The sequence below is a fragment of the Chanos chanos genome, chromosome 8 (genome assembly GCF_902362185.1).
Source record: "Chanos chanos chromosome 8, fChaCha1.1, whole genome shotgun sequence".
Classification (NCBI taxonomy): Eukaryota; Metazoa; Chordata; class Actinopteri; order Gonorynchiformes; family Chanidae; genus Chanos; species Chanos chanos.
In genome coordinates this window covers 40,440,923-40,461,632 of record NC_044502.1, presented here as the reverse complement: position 1 = coordinate 40,461,632, position 20,710 = coordinate 40,440,923, and the positions used below count along the sequence as shown (strand labels likewise).

The 20,710-nt window shown below is 41.5% G+C and overlaps 2 protein-coding genes across 2 annotated transcripts; both read left to right on the top strand.

Moving 5' to 3' along the window:
* Positions 1-528: 528 nt before the first annotated feature.
* On the top strand, positions 529-4,201 carry snip1 (Smad nuclear interacting protein). Its single transcript, XM_030781162.1, has 4 exons — positions 529-812; positions 1,239-1,365; positions 1,980-2,545; positions 3,108-4,201. The coding sequence occupies exons 1-4, from the start codon at positions 646-648 to the stop codon at positions 3,364-3,366; spliced, it is 1,119 nt and encodes a 372-aa protein (XP_030637022.1). The 5' UTR covers positions 529-645; the 3' UTR covers positions 3,367-4,201.
* A 1,344-nt stretch (positions 4,202-5,545) lies between these two features.
* Positions 5,546-19,534, top strand: LOC115817973 (mitogen-activated protein kinase kinase kinase 5). The gene is made up of 28 exons (XM_030781161.1): positions 5,546-5,873; positions 6,027-6,166; positions 6,366-6,553; positions 6,944-7,112; positions 7,567-7,673; positions 7,886-8,056; positions 8,352-8,464; positions 9,198-9,357; positions 9,535-9,685; positions 9,855-9,959; positions 10,469-10,518; positions 11,448-11,543; positions 12,083-12,167; positions 12,693-12,826; positions 13,276-13,403; positions 13,774-13,910; positions 14,292-14,397; positions 14,582-14,739; positions 15,581-15,781; positions 16,323-16,474; positions 16,649-16,814; positions 17,032-17,214; positions 17,429-17,534; positions 17,632-17,884; positions 18,029-18,147; positions 18,654-18,742; positions 19,000-19,076; positions 19,438-19,534. The coding sequence occupies exons 1-28, from the start codon at positions 5,546-5,548 to the stop codon at positions 19,532-19,534; spliced, it is 3,969 nt and encodes a 1,322-aa protein (XP_030637021.1).
* Positions 19,535-20,710: the final 1,176 nt, after the last annotated feature.

Here is a 20,710-nt window from a genome sequence, read left to right as displayed (position 1 = left end):
ACCGTTGACCCTGTGTTAACCTACATATGACAAATAAACTCTTAAACTAAACTTAAAAACTGAGCATTAGGTTTAGGGAGGCCCAATATTACATTCTTTCATAGGGGCCAAAATTTTAAATGCCGCCCCTGGCCATAAATATCTGAGTTTAGACATTATCTGGTTCCATTCTTCCTTCTCTTTCATTTGTTTTGACTGGAGTAATATCCAATAGATAGATATATAGTCTATACAACAATTCCACAATTTACATTTTCTCACCACATGACCTGCATGACACCAGTTGGTGATAAATGCTGTGATTCTTTCTTGTGAAACCTTAGTCGCACACATATTCCCATGAATCCCAAAAGGTGCAATATCACTCTTTCAGTGTGCGAACAAAAAACATGTGGTTATGGTAAGTGCATTTACGAGGTAGAAGTGACATTCACACACGGAACTAAAATGCAGTATCCAAATGTTCAAGGGGCATCTTTTTCAGACGAAACAATATTACCCGGAAGTACATGTCGAAGTTTTTAGAGTACAGGATCACCAAGTTAGAACGTGTCGAAGCTTAAAAGCTGTTAAGATGATGTTTTCTTGATATAACTCTTGTTTTTTTTTCATTCAAGAGTTAACCAGAAATAGTTAGCACTGGCAATGGACGATAGAAAACGACATAAAAGGGAGGAATCTCCTGCTCGTAATGTTAAGATGAAAATCAAACAAGAGAAAGTCAGTCCCGATAGGCCTCAACGGTCTCGCCGCTCCAGTTCAGGGTCTAACCGCGGCAGTGTTAGTCCGGCACGGCGGAGGCGCGGGAGCAGGTACGTAGCAATATTATTCTGACTGCAACTTTAAATATAACAGACGATCCCTGGAATTATTGAGGCTGTGGTCGTGAACGTTAAGCGTCACGAAATGTTGTTTTCCAGCCGAAACCACAAAAGTGTTTCGTTCTTTTCCAAGAGTTTTGAAAAACAACAAATGTCTTCGAAGCTCATATGATAATTCTGTTGCCATTTTTTTCTGTCGAAAATCTGCGCTATCGATTTAGTTTCTAAGAATATATTTGTTATTGTTGTTGCTTTGACAGCTCTTATACACGGCATCTAGTTAAGCCTACTGTTTCTGAAAACTGATCCTAAGAGAGGATACCCTATGATCTGTCGATACATGTTGTTATTATTGTTATTATTATTATTATTATTTTTTTTTTACTGAAACTAATATTGGTTTAAACTCTATTTAAGGTCGCCGGGAAGGAGAAGGGACCGATCTCCAGGAAAAAGGGACAGATCACCTGGACGACGCGACAACAGGTCACCTCGAAGAAGGAGTCGAAGCCCGCCTCATGGTGCTGATGTTAAAATTAAACGGGTAATAAAAACGTAAAAAAAAATAATAATAAGGTTGCTAAATGCACAGGTCTACTGCCAAAGTGTATGCACAATATGATCTAGATGTGGTACAAATCTACAGTGTAGGTACAAGGCAAAGAATGTTTTGCTGTTGTCTAAGGGGATAATGCTAATCTCAAGAATTTCTCATGAAATTGTACAGGAAGTCGGGTGTGACAAAGGCAGGTTTTTGGTAGAGATTAGAGTTCGCTGCCTTGTTTAGCCCGTATTTATCAGCTAGGCCTAGTATTTGGAGCAGATAAGGTCCATTCTTTTGTACTGAGAGCTCTTTTTCTGATCAGTCATAAAGTAGCATATGCATTTAGAGAGCTGCATGTGCACCTGCTAATTCCATGCTAGGCATATGCTATAACCGATAGCTTATCATGCCCTTGGTGTATTTATCTCATGAAGAGATGACTCAGTCTACGCTATCTGCCTGTCATGCATCTTTTGTACTATTTCTACTCATATCATCCTGTTTCCCGCTCTATGAGGGTAAAGTTTGAATAGAAACAAATCTATGGTAAGGCTTTATGATTGTGAGTGAGGAACCTGGCCTTTGGAGATGTTTAATGCCTCTGGTGTCTCTAGGAACAAGAAGATCGCAGGCATCGTGACAGAAGGGACGAGTCAAACGAACGGCGGGGGAAAAGAGAGGAAGAGCGGCCGCGACAGAGAGAGCGTGAGAGGGACAGAGGAGCGGAACGGCACAGAGAAAGATCCAGAGAACGGGACGCTCACACCTTCCAGCAGCAACAGGCGGAGAGGGAAAAACACGACGAGCGTCGCCGCGAGAACCGCCAGAGGCAGGAGGCCAACGGCGGCCACGATAACGAGACGTACGCTTTCGGGTCGACCGAGGAAGAAGACAACCCCGCCGCCGAGGCCGAGAAAGAGAAACCAAACTTTGAACTGTCTGGGGCTCTGGTGGAAGATACCAACACATTCCGAGGAGTGGTCATTAAATATAATGAACCACCAGAAGCACGCATCCCCAAACGCAGATGGAGACTGTACCCCTTTAAGAATGATGAACCTTTGCCCGTCATGTATATTCACAGACAGAGCGCTTACCTGCTTGGCCGGCAAAGGAAGATCGCTGATATACCAATTGACCATCCTTCCTGCTCCAAACAGCACGCTGTTTTCCAATACAGGTTAGAGTAGCTTTTGGCTGCTTTTTTTTCTATTGCTGTTTTGATTATTTGTGTGTTTTGCTCATTCATATGCATAACTCCCTGGTGGAACTGAGTAGGGGTCTTCCATATACAAGTTGTGTAAAGTGCTGTAGATATGTCATGTAGTATATTGATTTTTGATGAAGCTTTAGAATCAGTAATGCTGTTCCTCACATATTAAATCAGTGACTCTAAACTCCAGTCCTGGGGGCCCACTGTCCTGCACGTTTTTGTTTTAACCCTTCATTATCACAGTTAATTGAGCTAATCAAGGGTTTGACGATGAATTGATCAGTGGAATCAGGTGTGTCAGCCCTGAGTTAAAACAGTGGACAGTGGGCCCCCAGGACCCAGAGTTGAGAATCACTGCATTAAATTATTCCAACTGATCCCTGTAGACTAAAATTTCAAAAAGAGAGAAAAAGAAAATAAAGAAAGAAGATGAGCAGTAGACTCAGAACAGAATATCCAAATGTCAGGAGTGGTTTGTTCAGAGCGTTTTCGTTGATTTCACCTGCTATTTTTCTCGTGTGAAATTCAGGCTTGTGGAGTTCACACGGGCGGACGGCACCGCGGGAAGGAGGGTGAAGCCCTACATCATCGATTTGGGCTCAGGAAACGGCACCTACCTGAACAACCAGCGCATAGAACCCCAACGTTACTACGAACTCAAAGAGAAGGACGTGCTCAAGTTCGGTTTCAGCAGCAGAGAATACGTTCTCCTCCACGAGTTCTCCGACACCGCCGAGGTGGACGCCAGACGAGAAGAGGAGGACGAGGACGAGGGTCTGGACGAGTAGAACGCGTCGAGAGTCTCTCAAAGGGACGTACGCGTGCCGGTTTCCAAAAAAAAAGGGGAGCTCTCACAGTACCAGTCAAATTTATCATGATTATTTTGGATGTCCATATGGTCATATGACACAGAGCTTGACACGGTACGTGTCTGTAGAAAACAGAAGTCTGTGTACAGTTATGTAGATATAAGGCTTTATCCTGCCTGAATTGTTAGCTGGACTTCATTCTCAGGTTTTGAAAAAAAAACAAAAGCGCAGGTATGTTGACGGTCGGTTTCCACTGTGTGACTGCGCTCATGCCAGTGTTTTTGTAACACAAGTGCTTAATGACAGAAAAACAAATTTACGCAAAGAAATCAATATATTTTTTTTTTCGGTAATATGTCGTGCATCAGTGCGTAAAAAATGACGTCCTGTAAGTTAGTGTAAATACAGTGGACGTATTGATTGTGTGCACTGGCCCTTTTCTTTTCTTTTCTTTTTTTTTTCCTGTGGTGTATCATTGAGCTATCTTTAGTTCTTGAGCTTTAAGAAAAGAAAAGAACATAAATATGTGTGCGTCTTTTATTGGCTTCTGTGTTTCTTCAGTTCGTCTACCATTTTTGGTAAATACTGTTGATTTCCTCAAGTCCTGTAGAGGAGTGTGCTCTCTCTCTCCCTCTTTTTTTTTTTTTTGGCTGTTGCCCTGTAAAATTAAGACACCTTTGTGAAGATCTACTTTATGTAGGATCTTTCAAAGATCTTATGTTGAGCGAGAGATAATGCTGTTCTTTACGCTCGTGATTTTTACTGTCGTGAAGACCTTCATACGTATTTTAGTTATTTTTAGATGTTTTGTATTGTAAAATAAAAATGAAAAAGAAAACTCGGTGTCATTCTTTTATTTCTTGTAACTCACTGGTGTCTTGTACAGATATATGTTGCTTTTTAAAATATTTTGAGCTTACTGAGCGAATGTGTCAAACCAAAGTTATTAGTCATCTGAGTGCTTGTGTCAGAAATATGTGTGCTGTGGTTCTAAACCAGGCCACATCTAGCTGATGAGGAGAGGAAGGGATATAAGTGAAATAAGATTTTAGAATAATAGTGCAAAAATAAACGCTCAAACACACAAAAAATGTAATAGAATATATGGATGATTACAACCCTTTTAATTTTTGAGGAGTGCTGATGTTACTATAATTGAACACAGCTCAGAATTTACGATCGGCTTTCCGTAAGTGTGAGTTACAACGCAGTTACCACACTGGCCACATCGCCGCCGTTCAAACCATGACCGCATGGCCTTATACTGTACAGCTCTCAATAGCAAGAAGCGTTTCAAGTTCCTCTCCAGATTTTAAGATTTGAACAGAACACTGGAAATGACTGTTGTCGGTATTTTTCCCCCGACAGAGTTGCTACATTTTGCCTCTTTAAATTAAAACTGAAATTGCCAAACGGGCAACAACGTAGGCGTGGAGTTATATTTACATGCGACGTCAGAGCGAAATCGTAGACGCTGCAGTAGTTTGATCAGAAATGTATTTGGAAAAGATTTATGAATTTGTATAAACAAATATCAACAAAACAACGAACAAAAAGGATTAGTAATACTATTCTATACCATGATCCTGGCGAAAAAAACGATTTTCTACTTCTCGTTGTTTTCATCTATTGAATGTAATCTTTTTAAATAGCACAACAGTTTTAATAACAAGGAAAACAAGCCGAAACTTTTGTTATAGTCATTCTATGCAGGACGACACGTGCCAGTTAATACATAATGAACGTATCATATATTGTCACATTAATCCGTTGAACTGACAGTATTTAACAGAACAAAGCAATAAAAATGATTGCGTTTTCAAAACGAACATGCTTTTTACAACGAACATGATTATCACTCTTGGGTCCGACACTGGACGACCAGCCAACGTTTATTTTCAAAAGTCGTGATATTTAAAATCAGGGTCTTCATACTTCATCGTTATACTATCACAAAAACAGTAGAGGACGCGCGAGATAAACGATAACAATCTTTCGAAAGCGATAGTAAGAGGGAGGAGTGGAAGGCGCGTCCAATAGGAATTTGGCTGTCTCACCTGGGAAATTACAGGAATAGTGTCACGTCACAGACTGAGAGGAGGTTAGAGGAATGAGCGCTGAAGTTTTGTAACCAGTGTAAAAATATTTTCAAGATAAAATGTATACAACGGAACGCAGGCGCATGAGCCTGCACGAGATCAAAAGGAAAGACCCAGTTAGAGTTTCAGCAGGAAGTCTGTGGCAGGACCCTCAAGCCATCGAGCTCAGCACGAGTAGGAACTTAATTTCCCCGCGGAGTAGAACGAGGGCTCTGTCCGTGGTGTATATTGCTATTGAGGACGCATCTTTACCTCAAACGGAAGAAAACCTCTCACTAAAATGTTTGAAGGAAGCCTGCGCAGATACTCGTTCTGAGCTCAGAACCATTCCTTTCGAAAGAATTGCGCTGGGAACAACTGACGTCTTGGATAGTTTCTACAATGCAGGCAAGTGTAGGCATGTTTCTTGTTCGTAAACTGAAAACTCTGTTTCCTCATGGACTGCGACGGGATATTTGCATGAGGACGCTGAGAGAGAAAAAATCCCTCCTATTCATCACAACATTTCAGATTTTAACGTTCAAGGTCTTTCCGTTGCAGATGTTACCGTGGTGGAGATGAGTGACTCTTTCTGCCAGCCCTCCCTCTTCTACCATTTGGGTGTGAGAGAGAGTTTTAGCATGATAAACAACATCATATTGTACAGCAATAAGCAGGAAAACGATCTTCAGACTCTTAAGGTACTCTCCGAATAGCTTATCCATAAATAGAGTAGTTTGTGACTTTGGAATGTGTAATTAATTCCTTTCCATATATGTGCATGCAAAGAGTGGATGTGGTATTTGATTTGCCTAATATTGTGAATGAGTGAACCAATGCTGCCAGTGGACGTAGGTTTTAGATTCATTTGTGCGACAGTAATGTTTGTTTTACCTACAGGAGCAATGTGGGAGCTATACCTTCATCCCCTATGTGGTGTCACCTCAGGGCAAAGTATTTGCCTGTGATGCTACCACAGTGAAGGGAATCAAAGAGCTACTGCAGCCTAGCTTTAAAATTGAACCCCTGCTAACCCCTCTGGTGGATAGACTGGTTAAGATCCTGGAAAATGTCCACATACACGCAAGGTCAGCGCATTCTTTAAAGATCCAACCCCAGAACCTTAATTTTCCTCTCTCATATAATCTTATGCAATAATTTGTTCAACTGTATTCCCCAGTTGCTATCTGTTTTGGTCCCTGAATGCCCTTTAAATACCTGAACGTTTTGACATTCGGTTTCCACTGCCACTGACAGTCATTCTTCTGCTTTGCTTGAGTTGTCTCTCATCCATTTATTGTTTTTTGATGTATATCTCTTTATCTGTTTATTTGATTCTTTTGGTTTAGTTTTTCTTTCTTTTTTTTATAAGGAATAAGAAGGAAGAGGTATCTCTCACGAAGGAGAGATTCAGTTCTAGGTTTTCTTGTGAGAGAAAGATAGAGAGAGCGATAACATCCCAGTCTCTTTTCCAACAGTGAATACTTTCACGAGTCCATCCGTCGGGAGATCCGCACTGCCCGGGAGCGTTTCACAGGCCAGGCTTTGAGTCAGGAGCTCGGCCGGATCCAGAAACGGCTGGACACGGTGGATCTCCTGAGCCCCGACATCGTCATGAACCTGCTGCTGTCCTACCGTGACATCCAGGTGAGGTCACCTGAACAGTTACATAAGCTATCTCAACAGCTGTGTTCGGTGAGCAGTCAAATGTTTGACTCTGTGCGGTATCCTCTCTCAGAGAAGTTGACTCTAAAGCTTTTCGTTAATGGCATTTCTTTACTTCTGTGCAATAGTGGCACGCATAGTCTCATCCTGTCTACTCTAATGTTAGTGACACCAGCATCTGTTAATATATTAATGAGTCGTGTAACAATAGTGTCACCCCAGTTCTTAAAAAACAAATATTAACTGTGACTCAGTGTTCTAATTGGAGCACCGACAGAATGTGAATGTATTGCTGACCAGTCATACGTGTTACTTGTCAGTCAGTTTAAAGAAGCAGTTATATGTCTCGGGGTCAATTTGTGATGTGAATTATTAGAGGCGTCTTAGAGATGTGTGAATAATATATTGGTAAGTAATCTTATCTGTCTGACTCCAGGACTACGATGCCATAATCAAACTGGTCGAGACTCTGAATAATCTACCCATGTGTATGGTTACAGCTCAACAGAATATCAAATTTCACTACATATTTGCGCTTAACAGGTAAATATTGTTTGCCACTTATATTTCCTACATTTGGATTAATCACAGATGCTGAGCTGTAACATAGAGGAGATGTTGATGCTCTTCAGAATTTTTTATTATGATGATTATGTTCGATGTTTTCTGCTCAGATAAGGTCATTTCAGTTGCATTAATTTGTGTTTTGGGTATTATAAACAAGTAATATTGAACAGTTCTGTTTTTGACTAAAGGAGAAATAAGCCTGGTGACCGTGCCAAGGCCCTGTCAGTCATTCTACCCATTGTGGAGTCCGAAAAAAGAGTAGCATCTGACGTGTACTGTCTCTGTGGACGCATCTATAAAGACATGTTTATGGACTCTGGCTTTACGGACGCACAAAGTCGAGACCAGGCCTGTTACTGGTGAATAATTTATATATTTTCGTATTGTATAATTGCATCGCATGTTCTTGAATTCTATTGTTATTAGCGCTTTGTTTCCATGATCAATCAAAAAGTTTGCTAAGACTTCGATGTATATTTTTCAAAATGTTGACTTAAGCATGTCAGTAAACACAGCTTCAAAGAAATACGATTGACTATCGCTGAATATGAAGTGCCCTCCCTATAAAAGTTTTTTTTTCCCCCTTGGACTGCCACGCTTTTAAGCATAACTTTATCTTATCTCCTGCATTTCTGTTTATGCTTTTATGCCCAGGTACGGCAAGGCATTCGAGAACGAACCCACTCTACACTCCGGGATAAATAGCGTCGTTCTTCTAATGGCTGCTGGCCATGAATATGATACCTCCATCGAACTGCGCAAAATCGGTGAGGCAGTCCTATCTTCTCTGTGTTCCTTCGTCGTATTTCTCAGAACACTTAACAATGAGGACTATTAGCGTAATCTTTTCGTTTTCCTATGACGTCTTTTTTTTTTTTTTTAAACAATTCACTGAAGGGTTAGTGTTTCCATCTTCAATGAGTATTACGTTTACGTGGGAGGAAATTGCCGACGGTCCTGTCAGCGCAACAGAGGAAATGATTGGCCTCACCTTTGTATTTAATTTGAAGATCAGTCTCAGCCTCAGCCTCATGTTTTAAAAGTTTATTTCGATGTTAATCCTGCATGAATTGCACCTGAACGATTCCAAATGCATACTCAGAGGGAGCGTCAACGTGCGCATATGGAGATAAACACGTTAGTCCACTCATAGAACTGACATGTCTCTCACAGTCAGTGTAGGCATAAGGCATTATTCATTCAGAGATTTCTCAGTTGTGTATAAATGTGTTACAACTACATCATTTGAATGTTGTTTTGAGGCTATTTAAAAAATTTGTGTATGTGTGTGTATATATATATCTATCTATATATATATATATATATATATATATATAATATTTTTGTGTGTGTGTGTGTGTGTGTGTGTATAGATGTTTATGATGGAAATGAAACGCTGATTCACTTTTGAAATTTGTACTGAATCAGGTGTGCTGAGCATGTGGTTTTTTGAGTATTTGGCAGAAGCTGAGATATGATTTTTTTTGTTGTTTTGGTCAGGAGTGACACTCAGCACGTTACTGGGCAGGAAAGGCAGTCTGGAGAAGATGCAGCACTACTGGGATGTGGGCTTCTATCTGGGCGCCAGCATCCTGGCCAACGAACACAAGAAAGTCATTGAGGCCTCTGAGAAACTTTATAGACTCAACCCGCCAATGTGGTGAGGATCTTCACCGGTATCCACTAGCCATAATATCCCAGTTCCACGCGATAAACATGAATTAATTGATTTGGAATATGAAGGGTTTCCCAAGACCGGACATTCATTTGGAAGACCTGTTGATATTTGTTTATCCCAACTGAGTTTATTTGTTGTTGATTTCCCTCTGCTTTTCAGGTATTTGGCGTCCATCATGGAGACATATATCATGTACAAACAGTTTGTCAAACCTCCAGAAGTGAGACACCCTAAACAGGAGATTGTAGACTTTTGGATGGAGCTGTTGGTGCAAGCATGCAAACCAAGCGTCTCCACTGCTCGTTGTCCAGTGAGACCTTAACCAAAGTCACTATATAAAAGATAGTCAGCTCTAAAATTTCTAATATATCTGAAACCATTATTCGCTCAAAATCCACCTCATCCATATAAGTAGATTCGGAAAAGACCAGGAGTACATTCGGTTTGGTCTGAACTTCGTTGTGTTTACCGTCACGTAGGTGCTGATTCTGGAGCCTACCAAGTTATTCCAGCCCAGCATAGTGAGTGTGAGTGAGGAGGATGAAAACTGTACTGTGCAGCTGAAGCATATTACGCCATTAAAGGTACTGACCATAGCAAACCTGAACTGCACCACACCGTCACAATCAGCATATTTCTTCTCTAGGATTTAAGATATTGGACAAGTACTGGTTACCTAATCTGACACCTTACTGAAAAGCAAAATTTCAAGATGGGTAAGATGTTGTGTGTATTGTATTTTTACCAGTGTCATATGTTTGACTTAACTTTATGAGAATGTTTTTTTTGGACTGCGCTTCTAACAGTCAATAGCAAGACTGCTGTAACTCTTGTATTTCCTGCCACCTCAGATGGTACATAAGACAGGGTGTGTCCAGCACGCCGGTGAATTCATACGATGATGCAATACTTTTATCAGAACGAGGGCAAAGAGTTTAATGATTGAATAAAAAAAATGCGCTATATCCCCTTGTTTATTACAATGGATGTCTCTCCCAGACAAGAAAAACGAGTCAAATGCGCCTGTCATAATGTTACCAGCATTCTGTGTTGTTTTTATTGTCAACACACTGTTCTGTCTCCTCTCCCTCAGAAAGGCCTCCACCAGTGGACTTTCCCAGCGTCTCAGATTCGGGGAGTGAGGTAAGTTTGTGCAAACAGAATGTAGCATCGTCTCTGGTGGTGGCTGTTCTTTATTTTAAGCCATTTTTAAGAGGTCTTCCAGATGGACTACTGCAGTTGGCCGTGAGCCGCGGGGGGAAGGGGAGGGGTGGTGGTGGTGATGGGGGGGGGGGCTCTTTCCTTCTTTTTTTTTTGTTGGCTGTGCTGTAGTCATTTGGCTGTTATTCTGTGTCACACGCTTGTTTATGTTTCCATGCTCAGAAATCACATGCCTCGTTCACTGTTTTGTTTTTGTTTTGTTTTTTTTTTCCCAACAAAATCAGCAGCTGATATTTATTCTATATTTCATCAGATTAATATCAAAGGGAAAAAAAAAACCCTCTGCACAGCTGTGCAATTTCCCTCAGACTTTTTTTTTGCCCCCCAAAAAAAATTTTTCCAGTTTTGTCAGTTTGTCACATGCACACAGGGCATGTGTGACCTTTTTTTGGCATTTTAAAGCATGACTGGAAGCGCATTGGAACTTCTTTCATACTCGGTAATGTTCTATAGTGTTTTGGCATCAGGCAAAATCCAAAATATACTAATGGAGCGTCTTAAAGCAAGGAGGCCGTTTCGTGCTTTAACCTCATTGTGCGTCTGTAGTTTAAGATTATAAAAACAGACACTTGATTATGCGGTGTATAAATTGGCACATATTCAGATATGGAGCTTTGAGACTGTGTGCCTTGGACCGCGCTTTTAACATGAATTTGGTTCCCTCCCTCATGCTATTCATAATAATGAACATTGATTTTGTTAGTTAATTTTTAGCTATGCAGGATGCATGAATTTTGTCAGGTCATAAATTTATCAACCAAGAAGCATTGAGGCCTTATCGAGGCTTGAGTAACAGGTTGTAAACGACTCGTCTGGTTTTACAGTTTTTGATCCTGTGCGAACTGTTTCAGTGTTTCCAAGTTTGATGAGCGGAGCTGTTTCCTCTATGTCCTGTACAACTCTGATGACTTTCAGCTGTGTTTCCCCAGTGACCTGCACTGCAAAGGGTGAGTACACAAGAGGCACTGTTAGAGAGAAAGAGGGAGAGAGAGTGGGGGGGGGGGGGGGGGAGAGAAAGCGAGAGGAAGGGAAAAATCTAGGAGACTCTTGCACAGTAAGTGTGTCTTGTCAGTCAGTGTGCGTTTAATTCAAATTTTTGAGTGGTACATTCCAGTGATATTTACTGTCTTGTGACTAACGTTGAGATGAGCAGTGTTGCCGCTTTTTCAGGAATTTTTGTCTCATTTTGCCTCTCTCATTTTTAGACCTCTTATCTATGGCCTTTTCCAGGAGGCCCTTTTTGATGAAAGAATAAGATGATTCTGTGCAAAGCAAATTTTATGCATTTGGAAGTCAGGATAGGAGTAAACTACTTAGGTCTTCAAAAAATAAAAAAAAAAAAACAGAAGAAAGCCTAAAAATAGTGATCTGTCATTATCATGATAAATTGATAAATCTTTAATCAGATTTTGCAGTATGTGTACATGCTTGTGTGCGTTTGCCTGTGTGCAGTTTTGCTCAGATGAATATTGCTGCCGTCCTTTAGATTCTGTGAGCTGGTGAATTCACTTCGGCATCGGGCTGAAGACACGATTGATGAGCCCGGTCCTCTGTGTGGAGGTGTGTTAGAGGTGAGGGGACCTAAACCGAACACCAAGCCACGCAACCGATCCGTACAGCCTATATTGTTATAGTTACAGTCACGATAGCAAAAGGAAAAAAATGATTCTTAATTGTTTGATAAGGATGAAAAACACTGTCATATAACATACGGAAGAGTGCGGCTGCTATCAGCTTCTTTACATTAGTCCGCTCATATATGGCCATTACTGCTGGAGTAATGAGTGTCATCTATTCAAACGAAGCCATCAAAGCTGGAGAGCTTAGATGTTCACTGACTCCTCTCTCCAGTAGCTTAAACGCTATGATTTGTGTTGGCCAACACAATTATGCATGCTATGTAGAACTGTCTGTATTCTTTGAAAGAAAACACAGGCCAACATTTAACTATGGCACTCAGGAATGAATGTCTCCGAATGGCCTCTAAGTTTACAGAACACGCAGTTCCCACAAGTGAAATACTTGCATCTCACCCTAGAAATGTATATATATACTAATAAAAACATGAGAGTTGTTTGTTTTTTATAACTCTGCAGTATATGTACGAGACGAATGAAAATGGAGACAAGGTGGTTCTGGGAAAAGGAACCTACGGAGTGGTGTACGCGGGGCGAGACCTGAGCAATCAAGTGCGGATTGCCATCAAAGAGATTCCAGAAAAAGACAGCACGTATGCAAAAAAAAAACAACTCAACAGTTTTTACAATTTATTACCATTATGTTTAATAGCCCAGACTGCACAACATGTTGTATGAAGTGAGTAAGCATGAATACAAGAATTAGATTTCAGTGGCTTCAGTGGGCATCATTTTCTGTAAAACAGCTTGGCTGTGACCTTCAATGACTTGTTCAGTTTTCCCAGAGGTGCAGTAGTGTTCGTCATCACGAAAAACAAATGTTTGTTTAGTACATGTAGCCTCTCTGATTTTTTTTCTTCTTTTCTGTGCGTCTTTTTCTTGTACGAAGCACAGATATTTCTAATTCATGTCATCAGCTAACCCTTACACAGCTCCCAAATGTAAACAAGCATTTCATATAAACAGACATCATTTACAATCTCAAAACGAGATAGTTATCTTTTTCTGAATCTTTTTTTCCCCCTCATACTATTCTCATCAGCTATTCTCAACCACTTCACGAGGAGATCGCCCTACACAAGCGACTGAAACATCGTAATATAGTTCAGTATCTGGGCTCAGTCAGCGAAGATGGTTTCATCAAGATCTTCATGGAAGAAGTGCCCGGAGGTATACTAGTCTTGTCCAATCCTTATTTCGTAACATTCACTACATGCCAAAAATTTTACAGAAATTCTCTGTGATTCATGAGTAAATTGCCTCTTCATTTCTATCAAGCTGTTTAAGTTTTTGGAAGATTACGTGGTTTGTTGCGAAATACTCGTTTTGATTTTGCCTTGGAAGGGTGTGCGCATTTTTGAAGAGTAGGAGGGAACTTACAGGAAGTGCTCTTTGCTGAGTGCCTTGCATTGTGTAAATCAAGGAAGGTCACGGAGAACTTGCTTTATAATACGTAAGCTATGGACATGTAGGTATTTCAATCAACACAGCTCCCATAAAGCAACCTGTTCATTTCAATCTCTCGCTTTCTCTTGTACAGGAAGCTTATCTTCTCTCCTGAGATCAAAATGGGGACCCCTTAAAGATAATGAGGCCACCGTTGTCTTCTACACTAAACAGATACTGGAGGGACTAAAATATCTCCATGATAATCAAATAGTTCACAGAGATATCAAGGTAGTGTAACGATCTCTTATGCTTCATAACTTGGGAAAAGATGTTAATTGTGGAATATTAGTCTCTAGGGGCTTCCGTAGAATTTTTTTTTTTTTTACATTTATTTGCCTCATCATAGAGTTTAGGAAAGGTCACAGTATTCCTTAGATGACCTCTGGTTTTGTTTTGTTTTGTTTTTTTTGTTGCTTTTCACTTCCTATTTTTCTTTTTTCCTGTTTTGAGATTAAGCTGTTGCCTAGTAGATGCTGACAGCTTCACACTGATCTTTCTTTGCTAGAACACCATTCAGTCATAGACCTTCAGGTTTTTGAGGGAAAAGTTCTGACGTCTATGTAAAACAGTGAGTGGTGCGTGATGGTGTTGTTTTTTTTTCCTCCCCAGGGAGACAACGTGTTGATTAACACATACAGCGGTGTACTGAAGATATCAGACTTTGGCACATCCAAAAGATTAGCTGGTATCAACCCATGCACAGAAACATTCACAGGTAATCAGAGGGTTGTCACACTTTCTTTGTCTTTATCTGTATGTCCACCCTGACTCAATCTGTAGTTACGCTCTCTCACTCTCTCTCTCTTTCTTTCTCGTTCTCTTTCTCTCACTGTGTGTGTGTATGCATTCATACTACTCATTGAAATGTTGTCTAATACTGATATTGCACCTTGTTATAGGAACTCTGCAGTATATGGCTCCTGAGATTATAGACCAGGGTCCCCGTGGTTACGGGAAACCAGCAGACATCTGGTCTCTGGGCTGCACCATCATAGAGATGGCCACAGGGAAACCTCCCTTCCATGAGCTGGGCAGCCCACAGGCTGCCATGTTTAAGGTACAAGGGGAAAGAAAGAAATTCAGTATCATTTTCAGTGATTTGGTTCAGGAAATTGCATTATTTTAGCTGGAAGTTGTGTAATCTGTCATCACTTAGAAAATGTCCCAATGTTCTGAGCGTATGGGACGTAGCTGGAATATTACCCATTGATCGCTGGTGCCAACAATATGTCATTAATGTGGATTGGTACATTATTTATGTGCACATCAGGGGTGTGGTCAGACCTGTGGTTACCCCTGTTTCAGATCAGACGCCAGTCACACAAAGCCTCAGCACTGCTTTTGTGTGCAGTTCAAATAAGCACCAATGTTAATCAATATCTCTGTTCTCGCCAACCTTGGCCGTGGGGGTGATTCCACGAGGGGGTGGTCTCACGCGCATGAAGTGTTTTTTTTCCATCCGGAGTCTATTTTTCCACGGCACATAAACGGTCCATTTGCCATCGAAAGTGTTCGTAATGCTATGCTGTCTGTTCAATAAAAGATCGGTTTTTGAAACAGCCAATAGCCTATGCTAGTCAGTTTTCTCAATCAGAAGTTATTTCCATGGTTTCTTCCTTTATTAACTGTATGAACATAATCACTGATAGAAAGTGTTCAAACCATAGGCCTACCTATTCGTAGGCATATAAAACTCCATTGTATTGTGTTTACTAAAAGTTTTTTGTTGTAAATATGGTGCTTCAACAGGTTATAAGGCTTGATACAAGTTTTGCGGAAATCCGGTCAGCTCGCCTGTCTGTACTGAGCTGCTTTGAGTGTGAAACTAGGGTTAAGTTGAATTTATCAGGAAGTGAGGACAGACTTATTCAGTCGTGATCAGCGTCTTCTCTTTTCAGGTTGGCATGTTTAAGATCCACCCTAAAGTGCCCGAAGTCATGTCAGAGGAAGCGAAAGGATTCATCATGAGCTGCTTTGAGCCTGACCCAGACAAAAGGTCCACAGCGACAGAGCTTCTGAAGGATGGTTTCCTAAAGAGCAACCCCAGGAGAAAGCTAAAACCTCAGTTAGAACCTTCTCAAAAAGAGGGTCAGTATCAAGTCTGCTGCACTGCTTCACTTCAGTCCTAAAACAATCATAGCTTAGCCTGACCTACCTTAAACGCGCCCAGAAACGTTGGCAGCCCAGTACACCGTAGAGTATTGGTTGTTTACCCTCGTGGCTGACTGGGAGCTGTGGCTTGCTGCCGCTGCCCAGCATCACGAGAGAGTATCGCATCGCGTATCGCTAGCCTGGGAAAAGATCAAAATCCAAAATTTGAAGTACGACTTTAAACCTGCCCTACAGCTCATTTGACATCAGAAAACAAACAAACCTCTCACTCAAATTTAGGAAAAGAGACTTTTAGATGACAAAAACATATCTTTGAGTGCTGGTTGTGATTTTTATTGTGATTTTGTGGTAGCTGCAGCCGGAGCCTGAGAAGGTGATGTGCTCTGATGCGTTGGTCATGATTCTGTTATGTTTCGTGTGGGTGAAAGAGAGATGGGACAGACCAGTGTATGTTATGAATATACTACCGATAACGATGATCTTGAAAGTGATCACGATGCTTTTGAATGCCTTTCACCAGATTACCAGCGGAGCATGTCCGTACCTGTTTCGGTACACGTGGAGGACACAGACACTGAGGGGACAGAGCTGTCCAACTCTTTTGACTTGAGGAGGACGGTGCCTGGTCTACGCGTCAACGATATCGCCGAGAGCCCACCCAGTTCCAACAGCTTCCTCCCGTGAGTCCCAGCACCAGCGTGAACACAGCTAGGTTTAAGGATTACAGAATGGAGCTAATACGTAGTTATTATGTGCGTGTGCGTGTGCGTGTGCGTGTGCGTGTGCGTGTGCGTGTGCGCGTGTGCGTGTGCGTGTGCGTGTGCGTGTGCGTGTGTGTGTCTGTTGTTGGTTAGAGTGCCGGAGGATTCTCAGGGTGACATGGCAAGCCCAGCGGGCTCTGGGGAGAACCTGGGTCTGTTTTTGTTAAGGAAAGACAGTGAGAGAAGAGACACGTTGCACAGGGTACTCACTGAATTTATCAGCCACGTGGTTCAAAACATCCAGGACACCCTGTCTCAGGTACGTACTCACTCACAAATGTTTTTGTGTGTGTGTGTATGTGTGTGTGTGTGTGTGTGTGTGTGTGTTAGCTACTTCCTTGTATTCATTTCATATTCTCTTCAGAATTTGGTGCATCTTCCTATATGCATTGTATCATGAATTGTGTTGTGTTCTTTAGTGTAATGTACTGTAAATTAGTTGTAACTGCTCATTGATTTATTGTTCCTCTTTGTAGACTGATGAGTCCCCCATTACCTCAGAACACATCACTGAGCTGATTGGCTGCTTGCGGGAGAACATCCGCTCTCCGGACAGTAAGCACCTGACCAACAGTCTCCTGAAGCTGCGTTCCAACCTTCTCAGTGCTGCAGTACCCATAAACAGCCTGCAGTCGGTGCTCTTCAGCTTCCAAGACGCAGTATGTGTCAATTTACTCTCCAATCACTGTCCCCATAGTTTGAATGACTGTCAGAACTGGAGCTGTATATAAGCTGTATAAGGATCTGAGGCGTTATTGGTCTGTTACCACAGTGTTTTCTGAAACGCTTGACCCTATACCTTATCGCCTTGTTTTCTCAGTGGTCCTGGGTAAAATATCGTTTTTATTGAGAGTTGTAGTTCTGTCTGTATAGGTTAAGAAAGTGCTGAGGCAGCAGCAGGTGAAACCTCATTGGATGTTTGCCCTGGATAACCTCCTACGACAGGCCGTGCAGGATGCCATCACTGTTCTTTTGCCCGGTGAGTGAGCACAGAAAGCCTGCCTAAACGCATCCTTTTCTCTCAGTCCTGATGTGCGCGCCAGGACACTTTTAAAAATCACCTCTGTTCTTCTCAGAACTCAAGCTCCAGCTTCAGTCATCCTTTGAAGTGGACGAAAGCTCCCCTCAGAACACCCCCACCCGAGAACAGCTCAGGGAACCTGAGCAGGAACCTATGTTAGCCCCCCTCACGGAGGAGGACGTCATCTCAGCTGCTATAGAGGAAACAGAGGCGGGTTGTGTGTCAAGGTCGCATCTGTCCAGGGAGCTACTCTCCAGCTCTGCCCCTCTAGCCAAGGAACTGACACAGCTCCGCCTGGAGACCAGGAGGTATTCCTTTCTCATTGCTGAGTGAAGATGTCCTAGCTAATTTAAATACTCTCCCTTAGGATATCCACTGGGGTGGGCCGAGAAAGAATTACAAACCAGTTTTTCCTGTAACAAAAAAAAAAAAAGAAAAAATTTGTCTTGCAGATTGCTGACTCAGCTGAGTGAAAAAGAGAAAGAATACCAAGAGCTTCTCAGAAGCTCAGTTCAAAGAAAACAGAGTCTGATCAATAGTCTCAGAGACACGCCCGGAACAGATGACACAGGTAACCCTGACAGTTTCCCCTGCCCTCTCTCTTTTGCAATCTGTAACAGTTTTGGACTCCTACATTGCCAAGCTGATTGAGAATGTTCTTTCTCATAATCACACTTGCCCTGAGGGGGAGTTGTACCAACTCTAATGTTTATCCAAAGATTTTAAGGGAAGATTTTCTCTTAGTCATTAGAAAAGGTGTGGCCCTAGACTTACCTAATTCTCCACAGTGCCACATGCTACTGCATGTTTCCAATCCTAAAACCCCCAGGTGTGTGTGTTCTCCAGCTTAACCTTATGGAGTGACTAGATTACCACTTCATTGCTTATAAATGTACTTCATTACACAGAACACTCCTAAGACTCTTTGCTTATGAAAACAGTTTTAACAAGCAATGATTTTGAGGTGTGCTTGCTATGTAACCATGGATTATGTGCTGTGTATTGTAAATAGGACATTTTGTCATGTCATGTCATGTGGGTGAAAAAAGCATCATACATTTTCTCTCTCCTCTATAGATACTAAACCTTCCTTTCAGGACACCCACAGCTTGGCTATGATTCGCTGGCTGAAAAACCTACGTGTGGATCAGGAGACTATAGACACAGTGAGTATATTTCGGAAAATCATCTGTATATAATGTTTTTTTTTTCCCATGAGGACAAGAAAAGACTAGAACTTTGTCATCCTCCACTTAATAGTCTGACCAAATGCTCTTGGAAGACTTGACTGGGTAGTCGTTAATCTATAAATCACGTTCTAGAAGACAGTTTAGCTGAGATTTTAGGTTCATATTGCTCAGAGGGATTGGAGTGGAACTGAATTTGAGTTTGAATCTTTGCTGGTTGGTTTGTTTGTTTCAAGCTGCTTGCACACGCGTTTACTCTGGACAGCCTTCTTCACATCGCCTCTAGAGACGATCTCAAATACAGTGGAATCAAGTAAGTCTGGACACAATAGACCAGCATTTAAAGGTCTTCTCAGGTTCTTATTGACTATAGTTCATAGCCTGTGTAAAACTGTATGCCAACATTCACTAAGTCCAATCTTGAAGAGCCTAAGTCTTGCTAGTTTTCTCATCGCTGTGTTCTCTGATTGGCTGAAGAGAGCATCCTGCCCATTTTTCAGTTAAAACATCAGCCTTTTAACAGTGAGGTGAAACCGAAAAGTGACAGGATTTTGGACCTCCTTGTCCGGACTTACGGAATTTTCTGCAGAGTCGCCCCTGTGAAATCATGCTAAATTTCTGTTTAAATGACCCTCTCTCAGTAGTTTATGTGTGTGCACTCGTTTTTCTCACAGGGGTGGGATGCTGTGTCGCATCTGGACGGCCATTGCAGCGCAGAGGAAGTCGGGGCTGTCTCCGCTCACTGAGGACAGTGAGGATACCTTACTCTGAAGAACCAGAATGTTTCCCTTACTGCCGATAAGCTGATTAGATAAACTCAATGAGTTTCAATTGTACATCTTTTCTTTGTGTCCAGTACTTTCAAATATATATGTATTTTTTGTGTGTATTTTTTTTAATGTCATCTTTCCATGTCTTGTCTTGTTTGATACCTTATGATAATGCTGAATGTAAATTTGGAAAGGTGAGTTTTAATTGACAAAGCTAAGGATGTTTTTTTTTATGAATTAACTTTATATAGAGAGAGAAAGAAAGAGAGAGAAGAGAATATATATTGTTGTTGTATTGAGAGTATGATGTATTGAGAGAGCTATATTAAAATGTTTTTGTTATATTGTTCTCATTTTGGTTGTGATTGTATTGTGTGTGTGTGTGTGTGTGTGTGTGTGTGTGTGTGTAAGAGAGAGAGACTGAGAGGGACAGAGATGGAGGGTAAGAGAGGCACTTAGTGGGCACTGAAGGAAGAAATGATGCAGTGTTTGACAAACCCATTCTAAAAATTCCAGACGTGTCTCTCCAGCTGTTTTTGTTCTGTTGATTTAACCATGGAAACAGCAGTAGGGTTTGTGTCTTCCTGTTATCCCACACTGAACTCCATATGCAACATTACCTCACTCTTACAAGCTGTACAATGTCTGACCGAACTCTGGTGTGCGTGTTTGTGTGCGTGTGTGTGTGAGAAAGAGAAAGAGAGAGAGAGAGATCTGTTTGTTTAGGCATAGTATATCATTCAAAATGAGAATGTAAGGATCCAGTGGAATAACAGCCTCAGCCGTTTCCATTACTTCAATATCCTAATAGGACATGAGGACCTCAGTTTTGTCTCTGACTCATAAGGGATATGACATAATCCAGGGACTGGGCATGGCTGTTCTTGTCTTTTTAGTCAAGTAGATTAGAAACACTCATTCTAATCACTCTGATGACTTTCTATGCACACTGTGTATTTATTTATTTATTTATTAAATATATTGATGTGAATGTTTGATGCCTTATCATTTACATTTCCCGTGGTTCAGGTGATCTTACATGTACTTACACAGGTTCACCAGGTGAGGGCGCATGGACACACATAGTTCTTTTGTCAGAGCGATTTCTTCCGTGTAATTATGATTTTGTTCGGTCACTTGCGGGCCCACTGATATGTCGGGCGTGTGGCCATGTTAA